Genomic DNA, 13,703 nt, shown 5'->3' on the forward strand with positions numbered 1-13,703 from the left:
CTGTTTCCGTCAGTAAATGGACATCCTGAAAATATTACAGTTATTAACCCATGTTCGAAAATTCATTCACATTTTTATTTGACAATGTTAAGGTTAGCATGTTTGAAACTCGCGAGTTGTTTGAGTATGCAAAAAATACGTGTACGTCGTTACGTAGACACGTAATCCCATAGTAACGTCGCAGAATTACAACATGGCCACCGTGAACTCCTTGGATTGGAACGTTGTACCGGACTTGGTTCTTTTGAACGTATTTTTTCAACTTGAAGATGAAGATCGTCTGTCCATGGCATTGGTTTGTAAGAACTGGTACCGACTCTTTCAAAGCCCGCAGCTCTGGCGGAACAGACGAGTGATTTTCAGCACCGAAAAACCTTATACAACAGCGACGAATTCCTTGGGGTTTTTGAAAACATTTGGTAAAAACCTTAGGGTCCTCACAGTTGGCTTTGCAATGCCAAACTTTCGGAATGCCAAACAAATTTCAAAAGCTGTAGAATTTTATTTCAACAAAGCTACCAATATACCCGACCTACGACTCAAGGAATTTACGTTACAGAACGCGAACATGGAGTTGTATTGGCATTTCATTCTGTCGAGGAAACGGATAATATCGTCACTGTGCAGGTTTTTGAGAAGGCTTCATGAATTGACGTTGATTAACTTGATTGCCGCCAAAATGTCGCTCACTGATGGGTGTCGGGTTTTGGAATCGCTGGGGCGGGGCCAAGCCTCCAAGACCCTTCAAACAGTGTTCATTGAGGACATGTTCCAAGCTTACATCTCCCCCAACAAACACAAGCGGTATACTCAGGCTATGTCTAAATTCAAGAGCATTTCGTGGATCTATACCAATTACGATACAATTAATGCTCAAATTATGAAAAATATAGCGAACTGTATGGGGGAGCAATTTCAGAAATTAACTTTAACCATTGATTGTGATGTTAGTTCCAATATCATACGAAGCGAGGACTGGAGCAATTTCGCCGAACACTGTCCAAACGCCGAGGTTGTAGTGTACATTTATGCATCGGCATTTAAACAAGACGTTCCGTCCATTCTTGTGCCTGGTATTCCACTGAAGGAAATTGACATAGTCTCTTGGCCGTCCGTTGACAGCGCGCGGAGAGCGTTAGAATCCAACATTTCATCCACTCTATGTCACGTTGCGTTGACGTACAGCAATCGGATAGGTATTTATTCGATTAGAAGTACCATTAATGTCTATTTCTCCTCACACGGTAGACCTTATATTTTATGTGTTCATTAAGAAAGAGGGTAAATTATTTTTTTTGACGAACGTCATACCTTCTCTGATTAAAAGAGGACTAACGGCAATGTACCAATAACTTTTGGAAAACATTTTTTTTCGGAATGGGGGGGGGGGGGGTGAGTCTTCCTACATGTGTCACTTTAAGGAATAATGTTGAATTGTGACTATAAATATGATATTATTTAAGAAATTTTTCAATATTTCTCATAAAATCAGTCAGACTCAATTGAGTTATTAGGGAGTCAACGTTAATTATAAGAGAAATGCATTTTTTCTCAAAGTCTTTTTCACAGGCTAGACCGGATTTTAATCACTTGTAAATAAAACACCAGAAATTAAGACGTCACGTAAGGTATGACTGATTAATTAATATCAATTCATTAATATCATCATCTTCGCTAGCCAAATGTCCGATTCGTTTTTCTCATCTCATCTCTCATCTTCAGGAGATGAGAAAAAAATTCGGACACTTGGCAAGCGAATATGCAATATCATAAACAGAATAGCTTTGACTTTCGACTCCATCCGAAATCATTAATTCCAGAGTGTTTGACGCTGCACTTGGATCGTAACCCGCCCATTGACTCGGACCTCCTGCTCTTGCTGAGGAGCTGTAGACGCCTACAGGAACTAAATCTGTACTGCAAGCTGCAGGTGGAGACCGTCCAAATGATGTGTCAGATGCAGCAACAACGCGCGATAGGTAATACACTCAGTCTCCATTCAAAACGACGCTTACAACGCTGTGGTATAAGGTTGATATTTTTTGTATTATAACGCCAAAGCAAACATTTTCAATCTGTACATAAAAATTGATATATAGAAAAAATATATCATTCATATAATCAAAAATATATTTAGTAAAATTTTTCAAGTGGATTGATAATTGACACCCCCCCCCCCATAAAAAAGGGGGGGGGGGGGGTCTGTCGTTTCTAATTTTACGAACTCTTGTTTTAACTTTTCGTATAATTTGAATATTGTTTGTTTTCTTAGATCTGCGTGCAATAACCCTAGCCATTCACGGTTTGACTGAGAGCGAATGGTCGACGCTGACGAGGATTCGCGGGGAATTGATTCAGGCGGTCAGCAGACGTAAGGATCGTCTGCTCGACGTCGGCCACGCGGGGGGCCCTGGGAATTCATCCAATCATAACCACACTTCGCCAGCGGTTTAACTACAAGTGGCGATCCAAAATACACAAAGAGAAAATTAAGAAATAAATGTTTTTATTTTTCTAATATGTATTATTTAAGATACACACATGTAAGTCTGCATAAATACCATCATTATATCACAATCATGAAGTACATAAAGGGTTGAAAATAATTGTTTGGAAATTAAACTCCTGACTAGATAAAATTCTATTTCTTTGTTCACTTCAAAAATCATTCTCTTGAAATTGTGTTCATGACTTGCCTGAAATGACATTATCTAGTGATCCTTTCTTGAGGGAAATGTACCGTTTGACAGTGCAAATTTAATTCATTTCAGTACACTTCAAAACAAGGGATTCAAACTTCCATTGATAATGTGATCAACATTTAATGGCAAACTAATTTTTTGCAAAACAAGATGCATGTAGGATACAATTCCAACAGATAAATTACCATACACTACAGTTGCTATTTCATTTTTTTAAAAATAGATTTTACTGTGGATTTTTTAATAAAAGGTTACAAAAAATTGCTCTCTCTCTCTCTTCCCTCCATTCTCTCTCTCTTTCTCTCTCCCCTCCATTCCCCCCCCCTCTCTCTCTCTCTTTTTCTCTCAACATTCTTTCACAATCTACCACTATATACCACATTGATTACAGTACATGTTTGGTTCTATTAAATGAGATACAAATGTTACATAAACACAGAATTTTCCATTTGTCAAGAAGCTTCTCTGATCAGAAAGTAAAGGTCAGCACAGAACACCACTGAAGCAAATAGTAGCCCTGTCATCATTTGCTGCAATGAAAGAAAACCTCTTCTAAAGTGTCCATAAAAAGAGCAAGATCATACAATTATAATGTAGTTGTGAGGTACAAAAATATGACTGAAATAGATTTTGAGAGATTTTAAATTAATGCTTGCTCTTACTGCCAAAAACGCATTGCTTCCACTGAATGTGTATTCTGTCGCCTTGTATCCAAAGGCAAAAGCTCCCCCCACAGTCACCACAAAGTTGATGAACGATAAAATGTGAGAGTTCATGGCTTTTACTGAAAAAAAAAAATCCAAAAAAATTTAGTAATATATGCTAACAATTTAATTCTGGTAGTAACACAGCATTTGACTGGATAGAAAAATTTAGTGAAATTTGTATAACCTGGTTTGCACATCACAATGCACCAACATCAAAAACATACAAATGTGCTAATCCGCTTGCATTGTAAAATGCACTCAATTTGTACAGTAAATTACAGAAAACTAAATTATATGGAATAAACTCAATATCTACTTGTATAACCTGGATTGGAGCAATTTACGCTTTTTTAAAATCCACTTTGCCGATTATAAATCGTAAACTGCCCCAACCCAGGTTATACTCGTATAACTTGGGTAGACATTGAGTTCATTTCTTAAATAAATCAGATAATGTCGCATAGTTTTATAATTGAGAGAGTCTTTTCTATTTGAAAAAAAAAATGATTACATCATGCATCTCCTAAAAAACCATCCCATCTGCTAATACCAAATACAGTCCAATGTTTTTATACATGAGATTGTCTTTCCTGTTTGGAAAAAAAATAACCGTGTATCTCCCAAAAAATTCACCCCTTCTGTAAATTGACTTGTGTTACTATGATTTATATAATCTATGAGAGATAACATGTGGCAATTGCTAATGAAATGGCTGTCATAACACTATGATAACAGCTACATAGTACACTGTACAGAAGATCTAGAGCTTGAAAGGGGGAAGGGGGGGGGGAATATGTTGGCATATGTTGCATGCCTTTGTATAATTTCTATATAATGGAACTCCAAGATCCCAGTGTACAGATCATGCACTGAAAATGTTTAACAAGTCTTTTGTCATTCACAACTATATAGGTAATTGCTTAAAAAAATGTTGATAACATACCTTCTTTTCCAAATGAGTCTGTATCTAATTTCTGTAAGAAATATTGCTCTACATGAAACATATTTTTATTTCTAAAACTGACAGAACTATTTCATTAAAAACAACATGTTAAAAAACATTGAACAAAGCTATAAAGACATTCATTTCTTTTAAACTTCATCATATTATAAGCACAACTGTAAATTGAGCAAAACTGAGAAAAAAATAGATAATTCTAATCATATTGGTCAAATCATGCATACTTATCACAGAAAAAAGTAAAACCAACCAAACTTAAACCAGAATGTACCTGTTCTTTATCTACACTCCTGACCATCTGTTTGTACTCTCGGTTTGCTTGTTCAGCTTTTAAGCGTTGTATTCGAGCTTCCAGCTCTGGGTTCTGAAACAAAAAGTCCACTCAATAACTACATAAATATCTGCATGATTGTACAAAACCAGAAAAAATTGTTATTAGAAGAGCTCAATTGATCCTTTAATAAGGTACTGTAGTTATAGGATACAAATTATGACAAAACTGGTTCTAATTAAAATTAGACATGTAATATTGCTTCTCTACAATACGCTATACAAGATCTATCAATATTCTGTGCAGAGTCTTCACAAAGTGACCCTTTTTTGTTAAACCATGAACTTTAAAGTAAAAAATCAGAAAGACAAGAATATTTTTATTATTGGAGATGTACCATAATTTATGAGTTGGTTATCTGATTTAAAAGTATTACATGTACCAGAAATAAATAAAGTAGAAGTCATTATTAGCCTTTTTAAATCTTTTAAATCAATATAAGGTCCCCAGAACAATAAGAATTTATAGATTCATGTAATATACAGCTGAACTTCGGTATCTCGAACACCAATATCTCGAGTACAATGGATATGTCGAAGTGATTTTTAAGTCCCAAACACTTAAACTTTATGTATTTTACCCTTGATATCTCGAATACTTGGGTAAATCGAAGTAGTCCCATCTAGTTCGAGATAACGAAGTTTGACTGTAGATTGTATTCTCAGTTGGTCAAGAGACAAGTGTGTACATATGATTAAACACTGACACAACACTATTAAATAATCTACAGAAAAATTTGTTTTTGTGTAACCTGACATGGACCCTTTGGTCCTTTGTCATAATCCTTGACCTAGTTTTATGTATGATCCTCATCTTTTATATGTTCTAGAGGAGAGATAAACCATGGCTGAGGACAAAGACCATGGTCTGAAAGACTGACTATGCCCTATAATATGTTTGAGGTTCTTTAAAACGAACCGTTTGAATTCTTCCAAGAATTCCAATATGTACGCTTTTATTGATTTCAAGTGGGTTTTTTTTTTTACAGGTATGTGTATTTTTAGTAAAAATAATCAAAAAGTGATGGAAGCAATGACTTGGGACATACTATTACTGAAAATTAAACAGTTGTTATACGATAAAAATGCAAACCCTTGGTGGTGGTTCATAAGCTGGTAAATGCAGTGTGCTTCCTTCCAACCATTCATTTAGGTATTCCTTTTTTTTCCCTTTCAATTATAGAAAAACAATACAATACAGATTCTGTGAATACCTCTTAGCAAAATATTGCCAATATACTAGTAATACAATAGCAATGCATACAACAGCTATACAACAAACTCAAATACGTTTGAAATTCAGTTCTTAAAATTATTGTCGGTATCTGCTAGACAGCTCATAGAGATCCATGAGATCATTTACATTCCATTCCATAGTTTGTTCATTTACTTTAAGCAAAACATATCTTTGAGAAATGAGTATGTATAATGTACCTTTACACTGATGCCTGTCAAATACATATTTGATCAATCTGAATGGAATGATTCCAGCATCTTTTTCTATTAAATCACGAATTTCCTTGGATTGTTTCGATGAATCTGTGTGCTCTAGAAAATCTGTCAGTTTGCCTTTAATAGTTTGTGTCAAAATTACATCAGGTTCCATGTTGGCAGTTCTTTCTCCCGAATTTGTTTAATCTAGTCTCATTCAACCAAACGCTCTACTCTACACTCGGCACACCTCGATCAGTTCCTCAAGTAACGCAAAAATTATCCGAGGTTTGCCGAGTGGGATCAAAGCGTCTGGTAAAACGAGACTATTTCAATTGAAGAAAAATGGCTGCTGACTGGTTGAATCCCAGAGTAAAGGGAAAAGAGAAGGCAACAGACGAAAAAGAAGAGCTATTTGTGTTTGGATATGCATGTAAACTTTTCAGAGACGATGAACGGGCATTATCTATCGACAAGGGATCCCACCTGATACCATGGATGGGCGACGATAAACTGCTGATAGACAGGTCTGTCATCAAACCTGGGGAAATTTTCAAGGTTTCGATTTCAATCGAATTTTCGCGTACATAACGTAATCGAAAAGTTGCCTTTCAGATGATAAAAAGTGTTTGAACAGGGTGTCATGTATGTATACCCTGTCACCTATCAAATGTACTGTAGTGAGATGGTACATAGAAAAGCAAAATATCTTAGAAAGGGAGCAGAAGGTCATTCATTGGACAAAGGCTACAAGAGGGGATTACACTCGAACTGATGGGGAGAAGACTGTCTTACTACTGTTGACGTTTTACTACTTGTCAATTGTTTTCTGAGTTTCCATCTTGAAAATTGTTATTTGTGTATATGTGAGTTGTTTCAGTCGCAGATTTGGCAGTTGCTCTATGCTGTAGTAATTTATGTTTTGGTGATCAGGTATAAGTATCAAATCTAGTTTAAATCATTATGTTCATTTTTGTGTTCAAATTTTGTATTTCTCAAGCAGATTTAGTTGTGTATGATAGTCCATTTGAAAACAAAATATTTTCATGAAATTGGAACACAAAAAAGAACTTTTTGGTTTCATTTTGATTAAAATCCTTGGCTGCTTTCCATTTTAAAATTAAAGTAAAATTCATTGACTCTGATGGAATTGGAAAAAAAAGCCAATTGATTTTAATCCATAATATTTAATATACATGTATGTTTTGATTCTATTGTATATATTGAAATGAACACCAGTGTTTTTAATTATTGGTAGAATTTATTCCATTGAAATTTTTAAAAATTCTAAATTACTTATTAATAAGAATATTCTTAAAAATTAAATAGATATCAAAAACCAAATTCTTTGTATCAGGCAAAAGCACATTTACAAAATACGCTGGGGATATAGTTAGTTTTAATTACCTTTAATTTTGTATTATGTGAAAACTGAAACGAGGATAGAACAGTATGCAGTAGTGTACCAGAGATTTGTTATAGATATGTGTATACTAAAGAAACAGATTTTAATACTATAACCTTTCCTGCAGGTACGATGGGCGAGGTCACTTGTATGACCTTAAGCCATATGACTCGAGTCATGCTCAGCCATGTGAACTAACAGCAGAGGAGGAGAAACTGGAAGAGCTGTGCAATGAAGAGAGGTATCTAGAACTGCATACAGATGTGGCAGAAAAGAAGTTGTACGAAGGTTAGTATTACAGATGTTTAAAGTAATGCATGCAAGATAAACAGTGTGGTCAGACAAGCTGGTTTTGCATAAAAACGCAGGGGAAAAATTTAAAGAATGTATTATTTTTGTGTTTTTTCAGAGGAAGAATGGAAGCGATATTACCAGTCTCTCTCGGAGGGCTATGGAGCGGTAGGATTCAGCTACGACTATCACAATCATCAACATAATAGTGAATACTACCAAGGTGGATATTATTACAAATATACTTTCATTATCAATCTACAAAAAAATTGCATTCAATGAATTTTTCTAGTATGTGATTTTCTCAGTATGAAGCATATTTTGTCACTACATGTAGTTTCAAATGATCATTGCTTAAATGAAAACAGTTTGATGAGAAACTAGTTAGATATGTAAATCTTCATTGAGGTCATGTAAACTTAGAACCATTTTAACTGGAGCTTGGACTTTGGGTAGTTGTGCCAAACAGCATCTTTAATGAGGTCATGTAAACTTATCAGGTTTCAAATTGTTGCATTTGTATTCCTGGAGTATTGTTACAAAGAAAACAGAAGTTTTAACAATATGTTACTTTTATGCTACAGCTATGTTACTTTTATGCTACAGCTAATGCAGAAGAAGAAAAACCATTTGAGGTACCACCTGAGTTGAACCTCCCAGATGACATCACACCGGTAAAATGAAATATTTTAGTTCATATACAATGCAGTTAAATTCTAAAATATACATGATTTCTACTGTTACATTACCATCAAAACATCTTCAATGCATGTATGACTTAATTTGACCACTCAAACATTTTGAGCTAGTATTAAATGGCACTTTTGTTCACAGCCTGATACAGAAAAAAGCAATGCCATCATAGAGAAGACAGCAAAATTTGTGGCAAAACAGGGGGCACAGATGGAAATCCTTATCAAAACAAAGCAAGCGAACAATTCACAGTTTGAATTTCTCCACTTTGAAAACCCATTGAATCCGTATTATAAACACATGGTGAAGATGATCAAGTCTGGGAAGTACAAACCCAAGGAGGAAGCAGTGGAAGAGGAAGATCCAGGTACGCAACAGTCTCACCTTACTGCTTCAATGTTTACTGTATGACAGTAATTTCCATCATTTTTTATGATCTTAAAAATTTCTGATTATGAACAGTTTTTTTTTTGGGGGGGGGGGGGGGGGGTTTGATTGAGAATGGACTTTGAATTAAAAAAATATTGGAAATAAAACTTTTACTTGAAATCTGAAATAGATAATATAAATCTACTGGTCCTGTAGGTTTTCTGTCCTAAAGCAAAACTCAAGTTTATATATTTTGCATGCAAATTTTATATGCTGAAATTTTGAATGGATATTTTATTTTAGACAATGAGGATGACGATGAGGGTCATGGATACCTCCACCCAAGTCTGATGGTCACCAGGAAAGCCTCCCCGGCCCCCGAGGTCCCTGCCTACAAACCCTTAGAGATGCCCAAAGTCTCTGTCCATGACACACCTTATGGTCAGCTCATCAAATCATTGGTCAAAAAGCAGCAGCCAGATGCAACTGAAGAGTGAGTCAAGTCTTCTTTTTAAAATATAAATGAGGGGAGTTTCTAAATTATCATAAAACTTTCCTGAATATGTGCATGTATATGAACTATTTATCTTTCAAGATACATTTTTTTATTTCTTTCTTTAAAATCCCGTGATAAAGGTATATTTCTACATAAGGTGAGAATATGTTTTGATCATGTAATTTTTCCTTTAATTTCAGTGTAAACCAGGTCTCTGATTATCAGGATGAGATAAAACCACTGAAGCCCCCTCCACTGCCCCCTTTCTATCAGGATGCAGGCTACAGTGGTAACCACCACGCCCATCCGCCACCCCCAGGAATAGAACCAGTGACCCTCCCTTCACGGCTTCAAACTGAGCCTCCGCCCCCTGGAACTGATGTGGAAGGTCAGATGCTGACCCACAGACAAACACAGCATGTTATGGACGATTACCAAACTCAGGCACAGTCCAGGTATATTTCTTAGCTGTAATATTATACATGTAAAAGGAAATTTGCTTGTGTGTATTGTATATTTTGATACTTTTTGTGGTAAAACTTAAAAAAAAAATAATCGCTTCATTATTACATGTATTTATATATGAAGATTCATTTTATTTATACTTGATGATTAGATACCGAGTTTAGTCTTATAGTCTACTGGTACCATACAACTATGATATACATGTAAATTAACATGTGATATAGGTCATCTGATCAAGAGTATGTTTATAAGCAGCTCAGTTTGACCTTTGTTGTGATGTATTTACAGAGCTTCTCCGGGCCCATTTGATCACATCGTTCCTCCTCCACCAGACATACAGCCAGTCATCGACAGAATGGCAATGTATGTTGCCAAAAACGGCATCGAGTTTGAGATTGTGGTCAAGAGTAAGAACGATCCAAGGTTCCAGTTTCTCTTGCCACATCATGTCCATTTTCCTTACTATGACTTCAAGAAGCAGATTCATATGAGGGTAAGATGTTTTTTTTGTATTTACATGATCTTTAAAATGCACAAAATTTTTATGAAAATTTTACAATGCATCAATTTTTAGAATGAGTTTTCTTTTGACCTGGTATTTGTCACCTCTTTGTAGGAGGCAGCAAAAGATAGAGGAAGAGAGATGAGGGATGTCGAAAAGCCAACAGCAAAACTGAGCTTCTCCATCAAACCTAAAGCTAAAGAGGAGAACAAACGTAAAGAGAAAAAGAAAAAGAAAGTGTTTGATAACGAAAGCAGTGAAAATGATGGCAAGTGTATATTTAGTCAGATAGATTATCCTGTGATGTTTTAGCAGAACCTTACTCATCAGCATACATATGTGAAATACTGCATAGGATATGATTATACATACACATCCATGTTTATTTAGTGTGCTTTCTATTTGACTCAGCTGACTCTGACAGAGAAAAGTCCAGTGCTTCAGGGACATCAACTCCAGTAGGGAGCGATTACACTGAAGAAAAACCAGAGAAACCGCAGGTCCCTCAAGAAGAGAGAGACAGGAAGATTGGTAGGCATGCATTACATTAGTTAATACACATGTATGAACAAGAACTGCTACACTAAGTATGTTACACTTTACTTTAATGTTGTTGTTGACAATTAAATGTAGAGATGAGAATCATTGTTTTACAGCGGAGGACAGGCTCCGAGACAAGATGGCTCATGCTGCCAGGGAGAAGCTGGCCCAGACCTCTCGTGAGAAACAGATGCAGGCTGAGAGGAAGAGGAAGGCAGCCATGTTCATCAACATGTTGAGATCGTGTAACCCAGGAGCTGCTGGGGACGAAGAAAAACTGGAAGAAGAATTCCTCAGTAAGAGTAGTCTCTGAATATTCTTAGAAACACCGAGATTAATAGAAAAAGAAATCATTTCATAGATCTTTAAAGATTTATGCTGTTTATGTTTGTGAATTTTTTAAATTTCTATTTGTACAATTTATTTAAATTGTACTTGACAGATGCTAAAGATTCAGAGAAGTCCACTCCTGTCCCTACCCCTGGTTGTAGCCCATATTATGGTCCACTAGAAAAGGATAAATGTGAAGATGTCATTGCCAAAAAGCCAAAGAAATCAAAGCACAAGGACAGGTCAAAGAGATCAAGGTCACCACGGAGAAGGAGGAGGCAGAGTAGATCTCCCAGTCCAGTCCGAAAATTAAACAGGTATAATCTCTGCAGGTTATCTAAACTTTTAACCATTTCATCAGAGCCAGCTGATTATTTTACCGTAACTTTGATGAGTCAAGCAAGAAACCAAAGGATAGTTTGAAAAAACTTTATTCCTTCCTGTGGAAAATCATTCCCCAAATCTCAAATATTGTTAAGGTACAATGTACATATACCTGAATAAATTTTGATGAACTGTAACATTTTATTTCATTAAAGAACACTCTTTTTTTTATTAAATTAAAAAGATCTCATTCACCGAAGCGATCTCTATCACCATCTCGCCGAAGGTCAAGGTCACCAGCTCGCCGTCGGTCAAGGTCGCCAGCTCACAGAGGAAGTGGACGAGACAGACATTCCAGTTCCAAAAAGTCCAAGAAAAGAAGAAGATCTAGGACATCATCAAGGTAGGTAGAGTTTTAAAAGATATCAAATATTGTATTTCATTTTGGTTTCTATATTCTTGTTTGTCTCGATGCATGAAGGAATATGATGATCTCCCTCGAGCAAAAAAAAATGAAGTTACACATTCCATGGAATGAAATAAAAGTACATGAACTTGAAACACTCTATTACCAAGTGTGTGTCAGTAGTAGTAAGTGAGATGATATAAATGTATGTAATTTAATTTTGCCGTATTTTGCTATGTAGATCTCCAAAGCCCAAGTCAAACCCCGAGCAGCCAGTCAGTATAGACCTGACAGTGGATGATAGCCCTGAGCAGCCCAGTGTAATGAATGGAGACGAGTCATCTTACAGTTTATCACAGTATAACTTAGAGCAGAATCAAAGGTTACTATTCTAAAGGAAAAACAAATTAATCTTTAGTTTCTCAGGCCAAAATATCAAAATATGAGCAACAGGCTGATTTATAATTTTAATAGCAATATCTGCAAAGGAACTGAACAAATAAATGATATAACAAGTTATTCCCCTCTCAACATGGTAATAAAATTACAATATAAAATTCAACATGATATGGCAGTGCCTGAGAAACTTAATATCAATTCTATAGGCCTTATGAAGCTAAATATTCACATTTTCTTGTACTTCAAATTGTTAAGATCCCATTAAATTCCAATTTTCTTTGACAGTACAGTACTTTTCAAATTGATCAATTACAGGATGTATGATCAGAGAGAGCCATCTTCAGACAGGCTGACACCAAGCCTGGATGCTGACGATAGCAACAGTAATGCCAGCGACTCCAGATCAGTGTCAAGTGTATGTATATAGATCTGCTTTTTTGTATAAAGGGCATATCCACAAATTGAGCTGAGATTGGAATAACTTGCAAATAGAAAAAAAATCTGCTTTAAATTTAATCTTTACAAGTAAATATAATTTATGTATGGAAAATACCTATGTTCAGTGTTGTAAACATTCAAAATTTAAAAATGGGAAAAAAAACCGAAAATTTTAAGCTCAAATTGTGACTGTCATATAAAGAACACAGAATCATTTCAGTTTATTGAGACAAACAAAATTTTCAAGTTAATAATTTTACATATAACTAAAAATTGTGTTCATTTGACTGAGAAAAATGTCTTCTGTTTATTTACAGTACATGAGAGAAAGAGTGCGCGCCATCATTAAAGCGAGTAGAAAAGCCATTATGGAGGAAGAAGGACCCTTGTACGATGACACGTGACATTGATAACCATTGTAGTTATTGACGACATGTGTACCAGTATAATAATTGAACAATGACACGTGACATTGAATACCAGTGTGATCAATGTTGAGGAGAACAATCTCAAAAATCTTGTACAGTATCCTCTGAGCATATTTGAGACTGTGCACTTGTCTATCAAGAAAAAGAGGGCATTGTAAGAAAAACAATATGGACTTGAGAAAATATGTTGAGATAATCTGAAGTGCTTGAATCCCCTCCCAGTACTCTGGAGACTTTCTTTTTCAGCAGTGTATTTTGAGTAAATGCTCACTACATATATCAGGTGCAAAACAATTTTTTTTTTTTTTTATGTGGATGTTTTATCAAAATCCAAGAAAGAAATAATAAAAAATAATATCACTGAAAATGACTTTTTTCCTTGTAAACAAAGTTCTACACAGAACATGTACATGTAGCTGGAATAAAATGCTACTCATGAGAGGGATATAATTATACCCCCGCTCCAAAGGAGCTGTCTGTCCGTAA

At 35.5% G+C, this 13,703-nt stretch overlaps 3 protein-coding genes across 3 annotated transcripts; 2 read left to right on the forward strand and 1 right to left on the reverse strand.

Moving 5' to 3' along the window:
* The first annotated feature begins 160 nt into the window (after window positions 1-160).
* Window positions 161-2,460, forward strand: LOC105318679 (F-box only protein 39). The gene is made up of 3 exons (XM_011415908.4): window positions 161-1,196; window positions 1,821-1,979; window positions 2,273-2,460. The coding sequence occupies exons 1-3, from the start codon at window positions 194-196 to the stop codon at window positions 2,452-2,454; spliced, it is 1,344 nt and encodes a 447-aa protein (XP_011414210.3). The 5' UTR covers window positions 161-193; the 3' UTR covers window positions 2,455-2,460.
* Window positions 2,461-2,486: 26 nt separating this feature from the next.
* Window positions 2,487-6,364, reverse strand: LOC105318680 (transmembrane protein 199). The gene is made up of 6 exons (XM_066079039.1): window positions 6,135-6,364; window positions 5,794-5,870; window positions 4,642-4,734; window positions 4,353-4,383; window positions 3,365-3,486; window positions 2,487-3,232 (listed from the first exon to the last, which is right to left on the reverse strand). The coding sequence occupies exons 1-6, from the start codon at window positions 6,304-6,306 to the stop codon at window positions 3,155-3,157; spliced, it is 573 nt and encodes a 190-aa protein (XP_065935111.1). The 5' UTR covers window positions 6,307-6,364; the 3' UTR covers window positions 2,487-3,154.
* A 77-nt stretch (window positions 6,365-6,441) lies between these two features.
* On the forward strand, window positions 6,442-13,584 carry LOC105318681 (splicing factor, suppressor of white-apricot homolog). The gene is made up of 16 exons (XM_011415910.4): window positions 6,442-6,658; window positions 7,664-7,824; window positions 7,946-8,050; window positions 8,434-8,501; window positions 8,662-8,887; window positions 9,193-9,382; window positions 9,586-9,840; window positions 10,139-10,343; window positions 10,467-10,620; window positions 10,764-10,883; window positions 11,009-11,188; window positions 11,335-11,539; window positions 11,791-11,949; window positions 12,194-12,334; window positions 12,667-12,766; window positions 13,107-13,584. The coding sequence occupies exons 1-16, from the start codon at window positions 6,477-6,479 to the stop codon at window positions 13,191-13,193; spliced, it is 2,538 nt and encodes an 845-aa protein (XP_011414212.3). The 5' UTR covers window positions 6,442-6,476; the 3' UTR covers window positions 13,194-13,584.
* Window positions 13,585-13,703: the final 119 nt, after the last annotated feature.

The sequence above is a fragment of the Magallana gigas genome, chromosome 3 (assembly GCF_963853765.1).
Source record: "Magallana gigas chromosome 3, xbMagGiga1.1, whole genome shotgun sequence".
NCBI classification, from domain to species: Eukaryota; Metazoa; Mollusca; class Bivalvia; order Ostreida; family Ostreidae; genus Magallana; species Magallana gigas.